Source organism: Poromitra crassiceps (genome assembly GCF_964638095.1).
Source record: "Poromitra crassiceps genome assembly, chromosome: 21".
In the NCBI taxonomy this organism is placed as follows: domain Eukaryota; kingdom Metazoa; phylum Chordata; class Actinopteri; order Beryciformes; family Melamphaidae; genus Poromitra; species Poromitra crassiceps.
In genome coordinates, this window is record NC_139638.1 from 13,270,138 (window position 1) to 13,292,607 (window position 22,470).

At 44.4% G+C, this 22,470-nt stretch overlaps 1 protein-coding gene across 2 annotated transcripts in view; it reads left to right on the top strand.

The window, feature by feature from the left end:
• The window catches only part of LOC310795426 (sarcoplasmic/endoplasmic reticulum calcium ATPase 2), a 65,904-nt gene extending 48,076 nt beyond the window's left edge, over positions 1–17,828 (top strand). For both annotated transcript variants that reach the window (XM_083657455.1, XM_083657454.1), the window contains 13 exons: positions 7,725–7,813; positions 8,611–8,713; positions 8,815–8,946; positions 9,145–9,264; positions 9,712–9,930; positions 11,225–11,348; positions 11,533–11,744; positions 12,294–12,514; positions 13,162–13,364; positions 14,089–14,174; positions 14,340–14,473; positions 14,858–14,975; positions 15,984–17,828. In XM_083657455.1, the coding sequence (XP_083513581.1) occupies positions 7,725–7,813; positions 8,611–8,713; positions 8,815–8,946; positions 9,145–9,264; positions 9,712–9,930; positions 11,225–11,348; positions 11,533–11,744; positions 12,294–12,514; positions 13,162–13,364; positions 14,089–14,174; positions 14,340–14,473; positions 14,858–14,975; positions 15,984–16,247 (2,025 nt within the window). In that variant the 3' untranslated portion in view covers positions 16,248–17,828. The remainder of the gene's footprint in view (positions 1–7,724; positions 7,814–8,610; positions 8,714–8,814; positions 8,947–9,144; positions 9,265–9,711; positions 9,931–11,224; positions 11,349–11,532; positions 11,745–12,293; positions 12,515–13,161; positions 13,365–14,088; positions 14,175–14,339; positions 14,474–14,857; positions 14,976–15,983) is intronic.
• The last annotated feature ends 4,642 nt before the right edge of the window (positions 17,829–22,470 follow it).

The following is a 22,470-nucleotide window of genomic DNA, read 5'->3' on the forward strand; positions in this document are numbered from 1 at the left end:
TAAACATCAAAATAATAAATGAAATAAGACTTCTGCCTATAGTGCAACTTGAGAAAAAGGCTAATAAAAACACAAGCAGTGCAATCAGAATGGATTGGCTTACAGCTGAGCTGCCTTATAAACTTCAAAACTCACAAATTCACACAATATAGGGCCTAGGCATGGGTCGGTTTGAACATTTTGAAACCGGTTCGATATTCCCCAAAAAAACGTATCAAAGCGGCTGCAGTTGGTGGCGATAATGCACCTCTAAGCTGGTATGCTGCCAACCAGCACGAACACTGAATACAAATAAGCAGAACCTTTTAACTGTAACAACACACTGTTTTTATTTCTCATAACTATTCAGCTTAACTTTTCTTCAAACATCAACATAATAAACAAAATAAGACTTTTGCCTACTAGTGCAACTTGAGAAGAGGCTAATACGAACAATAGTGCAATCAGAATGGACTGGCAAAAAAAAAAAAAATTTTTTTTTTTTTTTTTAGGTTTTTTCGGTTTGCACGTGATCAAACCGGTTTGGGCTCGTATACCGAACCGAACCGGTAAAACCGGAAATCGACCCATGCCTAGCGTCCGAGCATGTAGGGCTCGCTGGCGCCGCCAGACGGCGAGACGGCTCCAATTCGAGGCGGACGGACGACCATGTTTAGGCCTTTAGGAGCATAATCAAGGTGTTTTGATTTCATTGCGAGTCAAAAATAACGTCTATTTACCTCATTATTTCCTGTCTCACAGCATATTCAGCTCCGTTCACCTAAAAAGTGTGTTTTTGTCTTTGTTAGCTCGTTATCCAGCCAGCACACAGTTTAGCTAGACTCAACGTCGGCTATTGGGCATTTCAGAATTGTTAACAAGACAAGTGATTATTAGCCGGCCAGATACTTTGGTTAGAAAATCAATCGCATGTATCAGTGAAAGAAATGATCAGTTGTTCCCAAACAGAAAGAGCACAGAAATTAACCTTTTTTTAATGCAAGTTTTGACAGACTGATGTCAGAGTTGTTGCTAAGAGCTGAGGAGCAGCTGAGTGTCTGTTAGGTCACCTGAACTCCATCAGAGATTTTACTAGCGTGTTTGAGGGCTGATGTGTGGGCTGAAATCAGCAGTAGATTCCATCACATTCAGTGATGTTGCCTCTGTGCATTTGCTGTTTTGACACTGACTGTTAGTGGCCATCTTTGACTCCTAGAAAAGCACTATATAAGTCCCATGTGTTGTTGTTGTTATTGTTATTATTATTATTATTGTTATTATTATTACTACTACTATTACTATTGTTATTATGAATGACCACCTCCTCTATAGTGAATCATTTCTCATCTTGGTCAGCGAGTTATTCGAAACAGAGTCTTTCGATGGCGACCGCTCCCTCGTCATCATTGGCTCCAGTATGGAGGCGCTGCTAATAACATATGCAAATGTACAGATGCTCAGTGCAAAACGCCCAATAGCCTTGGTTCATGCACACACACGCAAATGTGCACTCTCTCTCTCTCACACACACACACACACACACACACACACACACACACACACACACACACACACACACACACACACACACACACACACACACACACAGATAGACTCTCTCACACACACACACACACACACACACACACAGATACACAGATGGACTCGGTGGCCACTTTGTTGCAGACTCCATTTATGCAAATGTCTCCCTCCTCCAGATAGTGAGTCACATGTAAATAAAGCAGACAGGGTTGAAACGTTCACTTGGTGTTCTGTGAACACGGAACGATCGTCATCACACACGTCGGTTTCCGGCATGTCAGGAACAGCTGACACAGGTTTTTTTTATTATGACTTATCTAAAGTATACAGAGAAGTGGTGCCATAAACAACATGTGGGGACGTTTCTGGCCACCCTGCTGAATCCATGCCTCAAGGAATGACAGTAAAGGCCTAAACATGGTCGTCCGTCAGAGCCTCGCCCCGCCCTCCCCGTAGGGCGGCGGGTGGAGCGCCGTCCTACGGGGAGGGGGCGCCGTCGGCTGACTGGGGCTGCTCGAAAATGTGACTTCACGGCGACGATACGTGCGTGACGTCAGCTGCAGGAGAGTTGTGACTGGCCGTTGCCTTGGCTCATCGTCGTAAAGTCGCCTTTCAAAGCATGATGTTAGATTATAACAAACTAGTTGTGTGGCTTAGCCTTCCCAAATGTTGAGGGTCGTTTTTTAGAATTTAATACATAGAATTGGGAACGTTACATTCAATTTCATTCAGACTGCCTGGCACACAATCTCCGCCATTTTCACATGGAGCTTCCACAGGAGGAGGGAGGGTGGGAGGAGGGAGGGCGTAGTGGCGTCCGAGCATGTAGGGCTCGCTGGCGCCGCCAGATGGCGAGACGGCTCCAATTCGAGGCGGACGGACGACCATGTTTAGGCCTTAAGGCTGCTCTTAAGGCAACATGGGGGTGTTAGCCGCTACTAGCTAGGTGTAGCTAACAAAGTGGCCACTGAGTGCATGCTGCCCTCTACGAGGGATCAGCCGAGCAGCATTTTGGTAAACAAACCGCGTCACTGGGTGGCAACGGCAATGGATCCCTATGGAGCCCAAGTGGCGCGAGGCTCGTTTGTCTGACTCTAGCCAGCTAACTCTGTTTACATTTTAAAAACTGCGACAGTTCACACAACTTTAACACTACATGCATATATATTATACATCAAACTCTCGAGCTACTTCTGCTCTCACTCAGAATGTCAAAATATAAGCGATGTGTAGTTTTTGAGATATTAACGTTTGTTTGGCACAACTCACACTATTAACTGCCGCGGGGTTCAGCATTTCTGGGTGTCAAGTGACGCCACGCTGATTCATCCTATAGAAATTGCTGCCTGCAGTGCAAAGTATGATGAATGAGGACTTGGTGACAAGTCAAAGGTGACTTTCTGAACTGGCATCTGAAGATGTAGTGCGCTTTGTGTCCCTCAGCATAGCTCATGTATGGAGGGAAGATGTTAGCAGAGTATTTAAACAGTAGCAGTATCTACTGTCTCCCTGACTAAACTAATCAAGCTGCAGAGCTGACGTGTCAGAGCGTTTGATGTGACTGATCCATCTCATAAAGGCTATAAAGACTAAACTAATCAAGCTGTGTCCACTTTTCACCAAACAATAAGGCCTGAAAGCCTTCTGCTGACAGTGGGGATTTTCTCCCCTGAGCTCCGCTGACGGTGAATAGCTAATAACGCATAATGAAGGATTTATTTGTACACCGGCTCGCTTCAAATCAGATTGGAAAAGTACCGGCTGTAAAAGTCTCTCGTTTTCAAATCGATTGTGTGTGTCATTATGTTGGGTTGATGAAATTAATTATACCGCCGCCCAGCCGCTGCATACACGTCTCTTGTGCCTCTGCGTGACGTGTGTTTTAGCGTCAGACAGCATGTAGCCCCTCCTCCTCCTCCTCCTCCTCTCTCCTCCTCCTCCTCCTCTTCCTCCTCCTCCTCCTCCTCCCCCCTCCTCCTCCCTCCTCCTCCTCCTCCTCCCCCCTCCTCCTCCTCCTCCTCCTCCCCCCTCCTCCTCCTCCTCCTCCCTCCTCCTCCCCCCTCTCCTCCTCCTCCTCCTCCTCCTCCTCCCCCCTCTCCTCCTCCTCCTCCTCTCTCCTCCTCCCCCCCCCCCCTCCTCCTCCTCCTCCTCCTCCTCCTCCTCCCCCCCCCCCTCCTCCTCCTCCTCCTCCTCTCTCCTCAGGCTCTTACATCAGTCTTTTAGAGTCATTTCCCCTTCTTCCTCCATCCCTCCATCTTTCTCAATCCCTCTCCTCCTCCGGCCCCTCGTTCTCCTCTTTGTCTTCCACTTCCCCTCTGCCTTTCTTCCCTGCCCGCTCCAGTCTCTCTCTCCTCCTCCCTCCTCTCTTGTTGAGGCAGCATGCTGATGATCAGTATGCAGCAGTACTTAGTCACTTGCAGCAGCAGAGTTGCATAACTGTAACTGACCTTGGCGGTGGTGAGAGATGTTGTTTCTCATGCTTTTCTCTCCTTCTCTCCTTCTCTCCCCCCCCCCTGCTGCTGCTGCTGCTCATCGCACATCATTTTCTCTAAGTCAAAGTTACATTCAGCCCTACATCACATCACGTCACGCAGGGTATTAGAGGGATCTAATGCCTGATAGAGGTGCGATGCTGTTCACGGTTCCTTTGGTGTTTAGTGGTGCTTTGATCCAAGCTTCCCCTGTCCGAATAGGGTAGTGGGAAATTTGGTGTTTTTTCTTGAATTCCTGATTGTGTTTTGGGGAGGAGGTTCCTGACATCACTGCTGTTTGTAGGCTGGCCGCTGCCTGTGGGGAGTGCAGAGAGAATACCAGCTCATCATTTTGTTCGTAACCCTTTCTATGTTGGACTGGTGCTTGCTTGCTTGGGAAGATCAGTGTGTGTTATGTCTGTCTTGAGTGTGTGTGAGTTAATGCATCTTTGTCCTCTCCCTTCTACCTCTCCTCCTTCCAAATGGGTGGGCTTCCATCACATTCATTTCCATTATGACAGCCCGGTGTTTATCCCAACCCAGATAAATGTCCTTTTATCATCTTCTCTGCTACAGGATGAGTCACACATACTGTTAGAACCTGGCTTCTCTGCTACAGGATGAGCCAAACATACTGTTAGAACCTGGCTTCTCTGCTACAGCATGAGCCAAACATACTGTTAGAACCTGGCTTCTCTGCTACAGGATGAGCCAAACATACTGTTAGAACCTGGCTTCTCTGCTACAGGATGAGGCAAACATACTGTTAGAACCTGGCTTCTCTGCTACAGGATGAGGCAAACATACTGTTAGAACCTGGCTTCTCTGCTACAGGATGAGCCAAACATACTGTTAGAACCTGACTTCTCTGCTACAGGATGAGCCAAACATACTGTTAGAACCTGGCTTCTCTGCTACAGGATGAGCCAAACATACTGTTAGAACCTGGCTTCTCTGCTACAGGATGAGCCAAACATACTGTTAGAACCTGGCTTCTCTGCTACAGGATGAGCCAAACATACTGTTAGAACCTGGCTTCTCTGCTACAGGATGAGCCAAACATACTGTTAGAACCTGGCTTCTCTGCTACAGGATGAGCCAAACATACTGTTAGAACCTGGCTTCTCTGCTACAGGATGAGCCAAACATACTGTTAGAACCTGGCTTCTCTGCTACAGGATGAGCCAAACATACTGTTAGAACCTGACTTCTCTGCTACAGGATGAGCCAAACATACTGTTAAAACCTGGCTTCTCTGCTACAGGATGAGCCAAACATACTGTTAGAACCTGACTTCTCTGCTACAGGATGAGCCACACATACTGTTAGAACCTGGCTTCTCTGCTACAGGATGAGCCAAACATACTGTTAGAACCTGACTTCTCTGCTACAGGATGAGCCACACATACTGTTAGAACCTGGCTTCTCTGCTACAGGATGAGCCAAACATACTGTTAGAACCTGGCTTCTCTGCTACAGGATGAGCCAAACATGCTGTTAGAACCTGGCTTCTCTGCTACAGGATGAGCCAAACATACTGTTAGAACCTGGCTTCTCTGCTACAGGATGAGCCAAACATACTGTTAGAACCTGACTTCTCTGCTACAGGATGAGCCACACATACTGTTAGAACCTGGCTTCTCTGCTACAGGATGAGCCAAACATACTGTTAGAACCTGGCTTCTCTGCTACAGGATGAGCCACACATACTGTTAGAACCTGGCTTCTCTGCTACAGGATGAGCCAAACATACTGTTAGAACCTGACTTCTCTGCTACAGGATGAGCCAAACATACTGTTAGAACCTGGCTTCTCTGCTACAGGATGAGCCAAACATACTGTTAGAACCTGACTTCTCTGCTACAGGATGAGCCAAACATACTGTTAGAACCTGGCTTCTCTGCTACAGGATGAGCCAAACATACTGTTAGAACCTGGCTTCTCTCTGCACCTCTGGTTGTTTTACACAATCACCTCATCTATTTGAAAATGTAACAAAACATCCAATCAGTGTGGACAACATTTCTTCTATTGATTGTGCTCAGAGTTTCTCCTGGCATAAAGGCATAATTATCCACTTGAAGATTGGCTACGTTCACACCGCAAACCTTGGTGCTCAATTCTGATTTAGATCAGAATTGATTCCGATCAAATTGTTTTTGTTTGGGTCCACTTCTGCCTGCAGTGTGAACGTAGCCTTCTTAGACAATCCCAAAAATGTTCAAGGCCTATTTTTTATGAACTTTGGAATAAACCAGACAGGAGGTTATTGTCTTAAATGGCCTCCTTAAGGGAAGGGTTTAGATACTCAAGGGTACGCTGTATCCCTCACTTTCATCCAGAGCGTATTTGTGTACTGAGTGAATACAGCCAGGGGGAATTCTCTGTGTCTGCTTTGCTGCAGGATGACATTTATTGAGCCTCCCCACCGGACTCGCCGGTGTCTGTTCTGGCTCAGCATCACTGATTTCATCGTTGTACCCTGTTCAATGTTCACACAAACTCCTCATGCTGGGGCTTTCCGCTTTGGCTGCTAGTAGTATGCTGCCATCTGCTGGATATAGTGTGCAACAGCTGGACAGCTTTTCCCCCCCATCTACCTTTTGTGCTCAGATGAAGAAGACATCAATATATATAATTGAGAAAGGGTATCGAGAATTCAAACCTAACCAGTGGCCAGAAACGATGTCATAACTTCTCATTCTATCGTTTTTATAGACTCTTTTCACATAATTGTGTTGTTAGGGAAGAGTTTGGAACCTAGCTTATGTTCTGTCAATTATTGTCCGAGCAAACACTGCAAAGTAAGCTGGGGGAAATGTTTATGTTGTCGAGTTGAAACGATCTATAAGGTATTACATTTCCTAGATGTCTTATTGTTTTTACAGGCACAGGTGGGCATGTAGGAGACAAAGAGCAAGTGGTGCGTTTTCTGTGAAGCTGGTTCATAGTTCAGTGTTGAAGTGTCTCCTCCACCGGTGCTACGTCGTAGGCTGCAGACGCTACCGCCATAGCTTACGTGCACCTCTCCAAAAATGTAACTGTGTAGGGCGATGCAAGACCGCAAGAACTGTGATTGGTTGGCTGAGGCGCGTCACTTTATCTCTTTTCTTTGTTAGCGGAATGGAAACTTAATAAAAACGTGACACTGCCATGTAACGTTCCATGCTGAGGTCTGTGCACAGAGTCACTAACACAGAACTATAGACAGGCAAAGTGGAACGTCACTTCCTGCTTCAGCACTGTACCAGAGATTTTCATCTGCCATTTATTTTCCCGTAGACATTTCATAAAATAGTTGTACTTCGTCGAACCAAACGGTTCAGCTAACGCTATAATCGGGAGAGACCATAGAACATTTCACTCGGGACCAAAACTTTAAAAAAACAACATCGAAAAATAATTTTCTTTAAACCTGCATTTTTAACGTTTTGGTCCCAGTGAAATGTTATGCGATCTCTCCTGTTTCTAAATATAGCTGAACCGTTTGGTTTGAGCCAGTAAAACTATTTTTATACGCATTTTACGAAATGTGTATGGGAAAATAAATGGCGGATGAAAATCTCTGGTACAGCGCTGAAGCAGGAAGTAGGCGGTCACTTTGCCTCTCTATAAAATGCAGCGCCGTAGACACTGCAAGCAAGTTGGCGCGTCGTCACTTAGATGCAGAAGTATATTTCAGCCTTTACTATTCTGTATGAATGGTTTCTCAACCCTTTCTGTGTCTCCTAGATGTTCATCATTGACCAGGTGGTGGGCGATCACTGCTCCCTGAAAGAATTCACCATCACTGGTTCTACATATGCCCCTGATGGAGAAGTGTGAGTATTGAGTCTCACACAGAGGTCTGCTGGGGGATCGAACTCACTGTACCTATAATAATAATAAGACTCCATTTACCTTTCCTTTAAACCAGGGGTGTCCAAATTCTTTCCCATGAAAAACTCAAAACTCAATCTGGGTGGAGGGCCGAGGGCCAAAAATAAACGTTGTGGAATTACGGTACATTAAAATGTATTGTTTTATAGAAAATTAACATTCTAAATCTAAAATAACATTTCAATATAATAATCTACTTTTTATCTGTTTGGTAATTGTAATAATTTGCAATTGGTTATATATATTTAAAAAAACATCTGCATTTATGGGGAGCTTAAACATTTAATCAGTAAACACCCAGTTAAAAACAGTTGTATTTTCCACCTTTGTAATCAAGAGAGAAATTTGACTTAATTCACAACTTGAAAAATCCTCAAGGTACTTTGAAAATCAGCTTTATTGTCCATCTTTTGTAAACAATTTGCCATGACAATTTGCAGGGATGCAATCTCAGGAGTGAACACAGTATATCCGCAGCCACATTCAGACACTGTTTCACAAAGTCACCACCTGAAAAAGCTTGTCCACCCTTTGCAATCACTGCAGGGGGGGGGGGGGGGGGGGGGGGGGGGGGGCACGCCAAATCCGTGGCGCGCCAAAACAAACAGAGCCTGGCCCGCGGTCAGCACTGCTTTAAACAAAAGTTCTGAGTTGTAGACACAATACTACTTTTTTGTCTTCAGCTAGTCCTGCATAGTCCTTCACTGTCTCCCCCTGTCTGTTTGTGTGGCTTGTTTAGATTCCATGATGGCAAACCAGCGAGGTGTTCGCAGTATGATGCCTTGGTGGAGTTGGCCTCCATCTGCGCTCTATGTAACGATTCCTCACTGGACTACAATGAGGTTGGTAGTGCAACATTTTTCTGCGTGATCACGGGTTCATTATGGTTCACAGGACCTCACTTGTTCTGTGTCGAAGCTGAAGCGTGTGTGTTTCTCTCCAGGTCAAAGGAGTGTTTGAGAAGGTTGGTGAGGCCACAGAGACGGCGCTCACCTGCCTGGTGGAGAAGATGAACGTGTTTGACACGGACGTGAAGAACCTGTCCAAGATTGAGAGAGCCAACGCCTGTAACTCTGTATGTAACTCTCTATAATGTTATGTATTTAAGTACAAACACAGTTTAAAAAAGTGTTTATTCTATATATATAAAAAAAAAAAAAAAAAAAAAAAATCTTCAAAATAAGATAAACCGTACTACATGGAGAAATTATAACACATTTCTGTTACAAGAACTATGAAGTACCCATTGTACTGTTTTGTGCATAATCTTTAGGTGATCAAGCAGCTGATGAAGAAAGAATTTACCCTGGAATTTTCCAGAGACAGGAAGTCTATGTCTGTGTACTGCACCCCTAACAAGGCTCGCTCCTCCGTTGGCAAGATGTTTGTCAAGGTACACAAACAAGGATTACTCAATGTTTGTATTGTTGACCAGTCAACTAGTCTATTTTATTAAAAAAATATATAATCTGAAAATCACTTTTCCTTCATTATCTTTCTCCTTTTAATTAATGGAATCCTATAATAATGTTAGATCTGGTCTTCGCCATTCAAAGATAATGGACATTTTGAATAGTGTGATGCAAGGGACTTAGAGGGGAATATTAAAAACACTTTCTTGACTAAATTAATCTGTCTGAGACCCTGATAACCTATTAGCCTATCAACTGTCTAAGCTTCAGCAGCTCTAGACTAGCGTGATTGTGATTTTTCCTGTTTTTATTTTATTTTATTTGAGATCATCTTTTATGAAGATGACTTGATATCCTGCTTTTCTGTGTGTTTTTAAATCAAATCCTGCATTTAAAGTTCTCTGGTGTCTCATGCCTCCTCCTCATAGGGTGCCCCTGAGGGAGTGATCGACAGGTGCAGCCACATCCGTGTGGGCACCAACAAGGTGCCGCTGACCCCTGGCATCAAGGAGAAGCTGATGTCCGTGATCAGGGAGTACGGGACAGGAAGGGACACCCTGCGCTGTCTGGCCCTCGCCACGCAAGACAACCCCACGAGCAAGGAGGACATGGTGTTGGAGGACTCTGCCCGGTTCATTGAGTACGAGGTGAGAGCTGGGACAATCTATGTATTTTCATTTGCCAGTTCACTGTTAGCTGTAAAGATCTGGGGCCGGTTGCACCAACTGGTCTTACACTGGTCTTAAGCTAAGTTGGTCGTAACTTTACGACCTACAGCTACGCCGGTTGCACCAAGACGACTTAAGCCTTATTTTCACTAAGACCAGGCGTAACTCCTACGCCTCGTCAGGAGGAGGCGTAGAGCCTGCCTGTAACAGAGATCTCCGCGGAGACCTTTTTGACCGTCATCGTCGTAACACCGCCAGTTCGCCGTCTTTGAAAGCACGACGTTAGATTATAACTAACTACTTGTGTGGCTTAGCCTTCCCAAATGTTGGCGTTAATTCTTTTAGAATTTAATACATAGAATTGGGAACGTTACATTCAATTTCATTCAGACTCCCTGACACTAATCGCCGCCGCCATTTTCCCCCGGGGCTTCCACAGGAGGAGGGGGGTGGGAGGAGGGAGGGTGTAGTGACGCACATACAGTAGTGGGTGACGGCGCGAGGCACATGTGGGCCAATCAGAGGGCATTCCCCGACAATTCACATGAACGCGCATTGCTATGACCAGCGTAGTTAAGACCAGAGTAAGCCGTGTTGGTGCAACAGGCGTAAGTCCATGGTCTTAACTAAGACCGACGTAGGAGTTACGACCAGGCATAGTTAAGACCAGTTGGTGCAACCGGCCCCAGACCACCAGTGCCTACAATTCGGCACGGGATTGCTGGTATCCTGCATCATTTCATAAATTCCCCCAAATCTAGCATTTATAACTCCCCAAAGATCATCTATTGGTAAGAACCGAAGGCTTATACCTTGTTCCACTGCAACATCATGGCTGGAGCACTGTTGTCCAAAAAGGAGAAGAGCCTCGCTCCTACCTTCAATACGATCTTTGTCTCCCTTCCAGCGGGTAGACCGGAAGCAGTATGGCTGCCTCTATCACCGCAAAATGTTCGTCCAGAAGCCACGATATTGTTAGAAATATCAACAACCAGCCAACAGATATCAAAGCTGGTGGGCTTATATGGAAAAGATATGGAAAGAGTGTAACTCGAACTGGTTAAAAGTGACGTTTTTAGCGCAGGGCGATTTTTGCGACTTTGAGCCCAAAATAAGGTTATTTGTCCAAATACAGTGACGAACACTTTGTTCTAATTAGCAGAGCAGAGAAAAACACAGCTACACATGAAATATCCTAGAAATGACAAAAGTGACTGGAGGCGGGGCTTTAAGTCTTAAGTCTGATTTGATTGTACTTGTTGTTTTGCTGCAGACCGGCCTGACGTTTGTGGGCTGTGTGGGCATGCTGGACCCCCCCAGGGCAGAGGTGGCAGCATCTATCAAACTGTGTCGTCTGGCCGGCATCCGGGTCATCATGATCACCGGAGACAACAAAGGTATGTAGAAGCAAACAGGACGAACACATCTTTATGTTCCCTTATTGCTGGTCCAAAATGCAACAGAACAATCTTAACACTCCATATTCCAGCACTGGAGGATAGGGTGAAATGTAGCTCAGCATTAATTCACATTCCAGGAAGACCTAACAAGTCAAATATTCCACCTTCCCGTATGGCTCAGGGACGGCTGTGGCTATCTGCAGACGTATTGGCATTTTTGGCGAGGAAGACGACGTCTCCAGCATGGCGTACACCGGCCGGGAGTTTGATGACCTGTCGCCTGCTGCCCAGAGAGAAGCTGTGACCACGGCGCGCTGCTTTGCCCGTGTGGAGCCCTCGCATAAGTCCAAAATTGTGGAGATTCTGCAGTCCTTCGATGAGATTACTGCTATGGTAAGAAGAAGAGAGCCCCTCTGCTGCTCACCTGACTGTTTGTGTTCAACTCAAGTAACGATCCGCAAACATTTTGAACAGCCATGGAATGTACACACTGCTTAACCATAGCAGAGAGTAGAACGTGACTGACCCTTGTTTGTGTGCTGTGATTGGCTAATTATGATCTAGCTAACCCCTGATTGGTTGTTTGATTCAGCTTAGTAAAAAAAAAAAATACAAAGGGTCACCACAGACACCCAATTTACAACTCATCTGTACTGAGAAATAGAGAGAGAGTTATCTGGTGCTGATAGGCTTAATCAGCATTGTGGGAACTCGTTTGGCAATGGCTTAAATGTAACAGACATTCATTTATATGTAGAAGTTGTGGATTGTTACTCCGGACCTCTAGTCTGATGAAGAGTCAGTTGGGTCGTAATTCCTTCAAAAATCAATATAGGTTAATATAATGTATGCATCATCAGATACAGTTCCTTCAAAAATGCATCAGATACAGTGTGATGAAAGCTCCAGCTCATTCCCTCCCTGTGTTTTCCCTCTGCTCAGACTGGGGATGGAGTCAACGATGCTCCTGCCCTCAAGAAGGCTGAGATCGGCATTGCCATGGGTTCAGGCACAGCTGTGGCCAAGACGGCCTCTGAGATGGTGCTGGCTGATGATAACTTCTCCACCATCGTGGCTGCAGTGGAGGAAGGCAGAGCCATTTACAACAACATGAAACAGTTCATCCGATACCTCATCTCCTCCAACGTGGGAGAGGTTGTCTGGTAAGGAAGGCTGATTTTATACACAAAACACACACTCCATTCCCTGTACAACCCCATGTACAGTACGTACATGCTGGGTGTCTGGGTAGTGGGTAGTGTGTAGTGTGTAGTGCCGCGGTAGAGTCCCTGCCTACCAACACGAGGGTTGCAGGTTCGAGCCCCCATGTTACCTCTGGATTAGTTGTTTTGAATGTACAGGCACAATTGACCATGTCTGCACAGGTGGGAAGCCAGATTAAGGGTACGCATCCCGGTCGCTGCACTAGTGCCTCCTCTGGTCGGTCGGGGCGCCTGTTCGGGGGGAGGGGAACTGGGGGGAATAGCGTGATCCTCCCACACGCTACGTCTTACCGGGGAAACTCCTCCTTGTCAGTTGAAATGAAGCGGCCGGCGGCTGACATGTAGTATCGGAGGAAGCATGCGATCCTCTACTCTCCCCAGATCAGCAGAGGGGGCGGAGCTACGACCGGGACATCAGGGGGAATTGGCCAAGTACAATCGGGGAGAAAACGGGAAAAATAAATACTAACAAAAGAAAACACACACACACACACACACACACAAACACACATGCTGCCTCTGCTGCACTTCTTCTCTTGCGTTGGTGCACACATCACAGTCATAACCGACACTTGTCTTGTGTGTAGTATCTTCCTGACTGCAGCACTGGGCTTCCCAGAAGCACTGATCCCTGTCCAGCTGCTGTGGGTCAACCTGGTGACGGACGGTTTGCCCGCCACCGCCCTCGGCTTCAACCCCCCCGACCTGGACATCATGAACAAGCCCCCGCGCAACGCCCGCGAGCCGCTCATCTCCGGGTGGCTCTTCTTCAGATACCTGGCTATCGGATGTGAGTTGAGGCAATGCGCTGTTTAACCGAGGAGTCTTTCAAAAGAACAGGAGGGAAATAATTTACTAGTGTTGACGGATTGACTGTGTGCGTTAATTGTAACGTAAGTGATGCTCGTGTAGTCCTCTTCATCCCATAACATGTCTTCTCTGCAGCTAACAGCTAGCTGGGATCTCCACAGTAGTGGAGTAGTTATATGGTTACTAGGAATTTCCACACAGTACTGTCTAACTTTATCTGTGGACATATTGAATAGAATAGAATGACAACAACCAAGTGCGGTAGCCTAAAAATTTATAATTTAACTAAATATGCACAGGGTGGCGGTGCATAGAAGTATGAGCAGTAATGAGCTTTGTATTGCACATGAATTGCACATATTGACAGAGTAGCATAGTATTGCACATTATTGTGGGGATTATTGCTGCAGTGTTTGTATGCGCAAAGTACTACTGCGTAATGCATTATCAGCTGTTATTGCTAACAATAGCCTGGGTTAACTCTAGCCTGGCTAGAGCTAACACTGGCTGGTCTACTGGAATGCGCTCAAATCGGGTGTGACGTCACTCAACCGGGATATTCCTAGTTCCCAGTAATGGAACGCGCAATGATGTCGGGCACTGAAAAATGTTCCTGCTTCATCTCTGTTTGCCTTAGTTTCCCTCTGACGTAAGTGCACCAGCATGTGGTGTCTCACCTTGCTAGATGTGCTTTGCTTCACCAGGTTATGTGGGTGCTGCCACTGTTGGTGCTGCCTCCTGGTGGTTTGTTGCTGCGGAGGATGGTCCTAGGATCACCTTTTATCAACTGGTAGGACCCTGAGCCAAACAAATACTGATGTTCTTAGTTTACAAACACGCAAACTCTCATGAAATCATTTTTCTTCATGCAGTACACAGTCAAATGCAATAATAACAACGTGAAGTATATATAGTTTATTGTATACTAACTCTTGACTGCTGTTGCTTCTTATAGAGCCACTTCCTGCAGTGTGGTCCAGAGAATCCAGACTTCAAAGGTCTGGACTGTGAGATCTTTGAGTCTCCCTACCCGATGACCATGGCGCTGTCGGTGCTGGTCACCATTGAGATGTGTAACGCCCTCAACAGGTCAGCTTGAGCCAGGCATCTTACAAGTCCTTTTAAGAGAGAGCAGCTTTTGAAAGCACCTATAATTCTATATGTCTATAATATATTTCTATAATACTGAAGCAAACATGTTTACTCCACTTGTTCTTTAGTCAAGAGATAGAATGCCAGTTTATAACCTTTTTTCTTTTTTTTTGCTGATATTGCTGTCTCAAATTAAATTATTGCTATGATGATAATAATAATGATAATAAAAACAACAATAATAATAATCTATCTAATAAAGGCAGAACCGTCTGTATGTATGCCGGTCCTTCTCATGTCTTGAGATAAAGTGTATTAGCACAGTATTTTAGTATTTCACCCGTTATATAAAATAACATGGCCTTTGTGTTGTGACTCCAGTGTGTCAGAGAACCAGTCCCTGCTGCGTATGCCTCCCTGGGAGAATGTGTGGTTGCTGGGAGCCATCTGCCTCTCCATGTCCCTGCACTTCCTCATCCTCTATGTGGAGCCTCTACCAGTGAGAAATACCAACTATTCATTTGAGTTGATCGACACTTAAGAAGCCATTTACACCTGGTGTTAACATGTGTTTTCTGCCATCAGATTGCGATCAGATTGTGCTTGACCACATTAACCACCAGCTCAGTGGCCTTGTGGTCTGAGTGTCCGCCCTGAGACTGGGAGGTCGTGAGTTCGATCCCCGGCCGAGTCATACCAAAGACTATAAAAATGGGACCCATTGCCTCCCTGCTTGGCACTCAGCATCAAAGGGTTGGAATTGGGGGGTTAAATCACCATGTGATTCCCGAGCGCGGCGCACGCTGCCGCTCACCGCTCCCCCAGGGGATGGGTCAAATGCGGAGAACAAATTTCACACATTGTGTGACAATCAGTGGGACTTTACCTTTACCTTTACTTTAACCTGATGCCATTTACACCTGGCGTTAACATGCGTTTTCTGTTAACATGCGTTTTCTGACCGAGGACAACCATTTCTGCCATCAGATTGCAATCAGATTGCAGAAATGGGTGTCCTCTCAATCCGCATAAAGTTGCTGTATCCAGATTGAGAGGACACATTGCATTTACACTTGTGTTCAATGTGTACACAATGCATCCTTGACCACCTCCGGAGGTGGTTTGGCCGATCAGATTTCAGTCCTTCTTCAATGCGCTTTGGGGGTGTTTACACCTGTACTTTCAAGTGATAAAACACAATCTGATTGCAATCTGATCACAGAAAACACATGTTAGTGCCACGTGTAAATGGCCTCAAAGAATGGGATAATTGGAGTGAGAGCGCACTGAATGACCGTAACATCAATGCAAAGTGCTGCCAACATAAGTTTCTATCATTTCTATGCACCAACAAGAGTTGTTGGAATATTTGTAACTCTGCTCATTAAACACTAAAGTACAATTAGGAGTTATTCTGTGAAACTAAGACATATTCAGATTCACAAGGCGAATGTGGAGAATAAAGCCGACGCGTCTCAGCACCTTTGTCTCGTGTGCTCCTTCTCAGATCATCTTCCAGATCACACCTCTGAATCACACGCAGTGGCTGGTGGTGCTGAAGATCTCGCTGCCCGTCATCCTGCTGGACGAGTTTCTGAAGTTTGCCGCCAGGAACTACCTGGAGCCCGGTAACGAGCCGGAGAAGCGTGGAGGCTGCTGCCTGTCTGCATGTCTGGAGGGCATCTCCTGGCCCTTCGTGGCCCTCTCCCTCCCCTTGGTGCTCTGGATCTACAGCATTGACACTAACATGGCCGACATGTTCTGGTCCTGACTGACTCCAGCACAGCCCTGACTTTTCCATTTCCCCTCTTCCCCCACCGCCACTCCCCCCCACTTCCCTCTCTCCCTCTCTTCCCGCTCCGCCTTCCTACGTGTGCATAGCTAGCGTGTGTGCGTGTGTGTTTGTAGAGTTTAGAGCGTGTGTGTGCTTGTGTGTGTGTGTGTGCCTGCAGAGTGTGCACGAGAAGGACCAAGTTCAACACACAAAACGCAACAAGTAATATAAAAATGTTAACATTGAAAAGTTTTTTTGGGGGGGGGAGGAGATTTGTGAACGAGCGAGGCTTTAAATGTGAGTGTTAAGACGACCATCACTCCCGTAGCTGTGGACATTTTCGCTGGTTTGGACGAAGAATACTGTTATCAGGCTTTTGTTTTTTTGTTATTATTATTATTATTATTAATATTGCCTTTTAAATTTGTACTTTTAATGATTTGGGATTAACGTTCATCTCATTTCACTACAATAACAGCAGATTGTGTTTTGTTAGCGTCACTATTTCATACAAAATTTAGATATTCAAAAGGAGACCATTGATCTGTACAGAGATTTAACACTATTTTATGCAACAGCCCCCCCCCCCCCCCCCCCCCCCCGAAATTGCTTTGTAAATCGTTTGACCAGCGTGGCTTAGAGAGAACGCCTTGATTTATTTTCTAATGTTTACCATTGTGTCTTCAGTATAAACTTAGAACTCTTCCAGAGTGGACCAGCTCCGTGCGGCAGAGGAGGATGAGGAAAGGTTTGAGAGTGAACGTTTGAATGCACCGCTGAAACAAAATAGGAAAAAAGAGACAAAAAAAAAACATGAAAAATGAAAGCTGCATGTTCTGTGACTAAGCATGAACTGTACGTGGTTTTTCATTTCTAATTTAATTATGTATGTCCCCCCCCCCCCCCAATCTTAGTGTATAAATTAGCTTTGTGGATGTTTTTTTTTTACTACGGTATTATGATTTGAAAAGCCAGTTTTTCTGCACTAGGCAGAGCACAGCTACCTCAATATGATACATTTTTACTCATCTCTAGATGCTTTTCCTCGTGTGGCGTTCCACAGTCAACACTTCTGTTCCAACTACAGCCTAACATACATGTGAGGTGTGCCCCTATTTTGCTTGTGCAGAAAACGAACAAAATCGTCCTTCCCTCTAACCTAAGGATATAGTTTTGTTTGTATTTTTAATTGACATTTGACATTCATTAACTTTATTTGTGTTGTGTTTTTGAGACAGAACTGGGGCGGGGGGGGGGTGAAGAAGTGTGTTTAATATTGCCATCGCCATAGGGTCTGGGGTTTGATTCAAAGAGTAATGTTGAGAAGAACTTAAGACAAATAATACTAATACATCCAGTACTCCAAAACACCAACTCCCATTGCCAATGAGGCCCCAAATATGTTTCTACTTCAAGGAAAAATACACTCATGATGAACCCTTTGAATCAAAGTGTTTTCTGTCTTTATTTAATAGGACTTTACACAAATGGATTTGCGAGCTCATTTCCATCCAGTGTTTTGTTTGTTTTTGTTTGTGTGTGCATACAATACTTGAATACAGGTGATGTACAGACTGATGAATGCTTCATGTTTACTTGGCACAACATTGCGGCGGGCAGGGGATATTTATGATACAGAGAAACGCATAGAGTGTATTTTTGACCCTTTCAAAGGCTTTCGTGTATAGGGGTCATCTTTCCAATTTGTACTAGGCATAAGCATCACTTGTGGTAGTGTATACATATATATATGTATATATAATACATATATATTATATATATATAAAATATGTTTATTATATACCTGTATACAATACATGTTTCAGACAGCCACCACACCGTCTTAAGCATTATTTTGTACTAAATAGAGGCTCGTGTGTGGGGAAAACAGCCGTGTTCAAAGCATGTCTTTTTGGTAGAAGCCTGGGTTTGTTCGCACTGTGCATCTGTGTTCCACTCACCACTGTGTGCTTTTTCCTTCAATGCCTTCCACTGGCTCCCCTGTCACTAGAGTGAGTATCCCTTTGCTTCCTTCACACTCCACAAAAAACACCAGTCCACCACGGTGAAGTCTGTGACAAGAGTGCCAAAGTCACACCCTCATCCGGTTTAGGCATCTGAACCAAGGGATTTCACCCGCCATTCCTTTGTCCATAGACATTTCGTAAAATGCTTATAAAAATAGTTTTACTTGGTCAGACCAAGCCATTCAGCTATATTTCGAATCAGGAGAGACCATAAAACATTTTACTCTTGACGTTTTGTTTTTAAGTTTAGGTCAGAGATGGAGTGCAATGTTCTATTTTCTCTCCTACTTCTAAATATAGCTGAATCGCTTGGTTTGACCAATGAAAACTGTTTTTATAAGAATTTTAGGAAATGTCTATGGAAAAAAGAATGGCAGATGTAATTTGAGAAAGGGCTTGTTATTATAAAGCTACCTAAATTGTTATAACTCATCAATCTACTTCATGTAAGCAACACCCAGGTTTTAATGAATGCTCCGATTGGTCAACAGTATGCATAGTTAATCAGGTGTCCCAGCTGCTTGCCAAACTAGCCCAAATCCCTGCCTCCTTTGTCGCTTGGAGTTGAGGTTCCAACACTGTATATTTGTTCCCCAAAGACGGTCTGCAGTGGATGAAAAAGGTTCAGCACTTTTAGTCCATCACCAAAACGGATCCAACTCTTCCTGCCGGAGTTGAAATCATTGCACTGGGTGTTTAAGCATTTTGAGAAATCCATACTATTCTTGAGTGGGTTCTTGGGCAGCGGGGTCACTGCAAGATGGGAGATGTCAAATGTAAAAGTTTCCCATCAGAAATGGGATAACGAAAGTTTTTGGGGGCTGATCCATAGTTTGACAAAACGAGTATTAATTAATTAATCTCATTTCCACATGGCACTATTGTGAATGTCACTGTGCACCATTCTTTTCACCCTGCTGACACTTGCTTATATTCACAAAATCAACATCTTGGTAATATAGCATGAAATGGGTCATTTTAAGTCAAATGTTTTGATTTTGATGTTTTTTTTTGTCCTAATGAATCTTTTTTCTCCCTCTTTTAGATTGGCTCTTGTAAAAGCTTCTATTCCCTGCAGTTAGAGTTGGATGCAGAAGCTGGACTCTCCATCATGGTCCTGGAATCCAGCAGGTGTGCTCTCTGTAACGTCACACACACCTCAGACACTGTGGTGACCAGCATTGTGTTTACCCCGCACAGACACAAGGGCAGGTTTGCATACTCTGTAATGCCAAAAGAAAATGACCAAATACATGAAGGTGCATATATAGGCCATGGGATTCCAGAGTTTAGGTGATGAGCGTGGTTCCCATTGCCCTATACACACTATTCCAGATTTGTGTGCAGGGAAGTCCTCGATACCCTCGGCATTCCTCCTCGCATGAACAACTTATTTCCAAACTTCCAAGTTTCCTTGACATTTAAAAACTTTTAAAACACTGGGTTGACCGGTCATAGCTGTATATCAATGTACAATTCGCTTTATCATGCATGTGTTTCAGCTGTATGTAGGCTTTGAGGTTTATATTTATAGAGTATAATATTGTATAATGCTCAGAATTGCATAAATGAAGATGGTTTTACAGCAAAGATATATCAGATATTAGGAAATCACTGTTTTTAATATACGTAATGCTTTGGGGACATTTGCACAATGTGTGACTTGGAGAAATGACTCACTAAGAACTTGACTGTGTGGTCTACTACTTGAGTTTGAACTTTTTCTTCTTCTTTTGTCACGACTGTGTAGGCCAATCATTGATCAGTTTACTTTCGGATGAATTGGTCATTTTATAATCAGGACAAGAGACTGACACTTTGATTCATCGGTATCCTGCAATACAACAGTGTTCTGTACATGAGTGTTTTTGTCTCTGCATTATTATTACCATGTATCTTATCAACTGCAGTAAAACTGTGATCTAACGTGAGGGGGGCTTTAATGTTCCCTCAACAACACTTTGTCGAAGAATAGCCTAATATTAACCATAACAAACTGTCATTATTTGATGTCTAATAATGATTGTACTAAATGCATTACCGAGATTGTGTTTTCAGGTAAATAAAACATTATGGTATTTAAATTGTTGAATTGTCTTATTGCTGTTTTTAGTCTAGCTTTTGCTTCACTGCCCATTAACACATAATTGAGAGTGAATACAACAAATAACTATATTTAGTCCTAGTTTGACAAAATATATCCCCCAATATTTTCGAGATTTTCAAAGATGATTTTTTTCTTTCTACAAGATTATTATTTTTCCCAAAGTGTGCTTTCCAACCGGGGCAAACCTTGCAGCCCATAGCGCAGCGGGGTGGACATTCCGCTTTATGGCAGGCTGGCTACACACTCCCACCACCCACACCCCCCTACCCACCTGTTGAATCCTGGCTGTCTACCACCTTTTTCTATCCCTAGCTGCTACTCTCTCGCCTCACTAAACATCCATGAGTGAGCAAGTGTTCTGAGCTTTTCCATCTTCTGGCCCTGGCTGGCCCAGTGTCGTGGGAAAAATATAGGCCTAATGAAATTTGCATCAGCAGCTGAGCTGTTACTATAAATAGGCTGTAGGCCTACACCAGGGGTGTCCAAACTTTTTTTGAATGGGGTTCAGATTAGATAATGTGAGATAGGCTACTGAGGGGCCAGCTGCATCTCACATATGAGTCCTTTAAAGTTTAAATTGAGTACTACTGTCTAACTTAAAGTATGAAGTAGCCGTGCCCGTGACACACAACTAAGGTTCCCTTTCTCCATTGTAGTTCAGTTTGTGGAGTTATTTTTCTGTGACAAGTATCATCCAAATGTTAATTTAAAATGAGATATTCCTCTAAATGTGGCTAAAAACGTTAAAACGTTTTTGCCAGCCCCTGCCCCTCTAACATTCTCTGTGCGTCCCTGCTGCTGTATAAAGGGTTAGGTGAAGAGAGGAAGTGAACATGGTTGAATTTAAAATAAAGCACACTAATAATAATTAGGGTGCACGATCACGTTTTTTTGCCACCGATTGCCGATCGCCTATGGGAAATATCTGCCCAACCGATCATCCACCGATTACCGATATATAAACTCCTCAAAAAAAGTTTGGAAACGTTATTTCGGTCGATTATTTCTCCCCTTTAATAATACCAATTGGCATTGTATTTTATATCATTGGAAAGCCTGATTAGTGATAGGGCGCTTTTTTTTTTTCTTTTTTCTTTTTTTAATTAAAATATCGCAATCAGCCGATCGCATATTTGAGGTCAAAATCAGCCGATACAGATTGCTTGCCGATCGATCGGTGCACCCCTAAAATGATAATAATAATACAACCAACGTGATTTCAATATGGCTCTGGCTTTCACATCAGTATTGTTCTATGCCTTGTTCATGTCACCTGCTTTCATATCAGAGCTCTGATGAGTTGGAGGAGGTGGTGTCTAAAAGGCATGTATTTAGTGGTGTGTGTAGTTCTTCATAGATCTAGCCTCTTAATCTTCCCCTCAGAGTGCACCAAATTGATGCATTTTACTTTAAAATGTAAAAAAAAATCTGTGGCCCTCTCTATCATCAAAGTTGCCCATTCCTGATGTAGACCTTACAGGGAAGGATTGGCTTGTTAAACACGTCCTTCAGGCTGTGTTGAGACTCACAGACCTATAGAGACACTTCTGTCAGGCTGTGTTGAGACTCACAGAGCTATAGAGACACTTCTCTCAGGCTGTGTTGACTCACAGAGCTATAGGGACACTTCTCTCAGGCTGTCTTGTGACTCAGACCTATAGAGACACTTCTCTCAGGCTGTGTTGTGACTCACAGACCTATAGGGACACTTCTCTCAGGCTGTGTTGTGACTCACAGACCTATAGGGACACTTCTCTCAGGCTGTGTTGTGACTCACAGACCTATAGGGACACTTCTCTCAGGCTGTCTTGTGACTCAGACCTATAGAGACACTTCTCTCAGCTGTGTTGTGACTCACAGACCTATAGAGACACTTCTCTCAGGCTGTGTTGTGACTCACAGACCTATAGGGACACTTCTCTCAGGCTGTGTTGTGACTCACAGACCTATAGGGACACTTCTCTCAGGCTGTCTTGTGACTCAGACCTATAGAGACACTTCTCTCAGGCTGTGTTGAGACTCACAGACCTATAGGGACACTTCTCTCAGGCTGTGTTGAGACTCACAGACCTATAGAGACACTTCT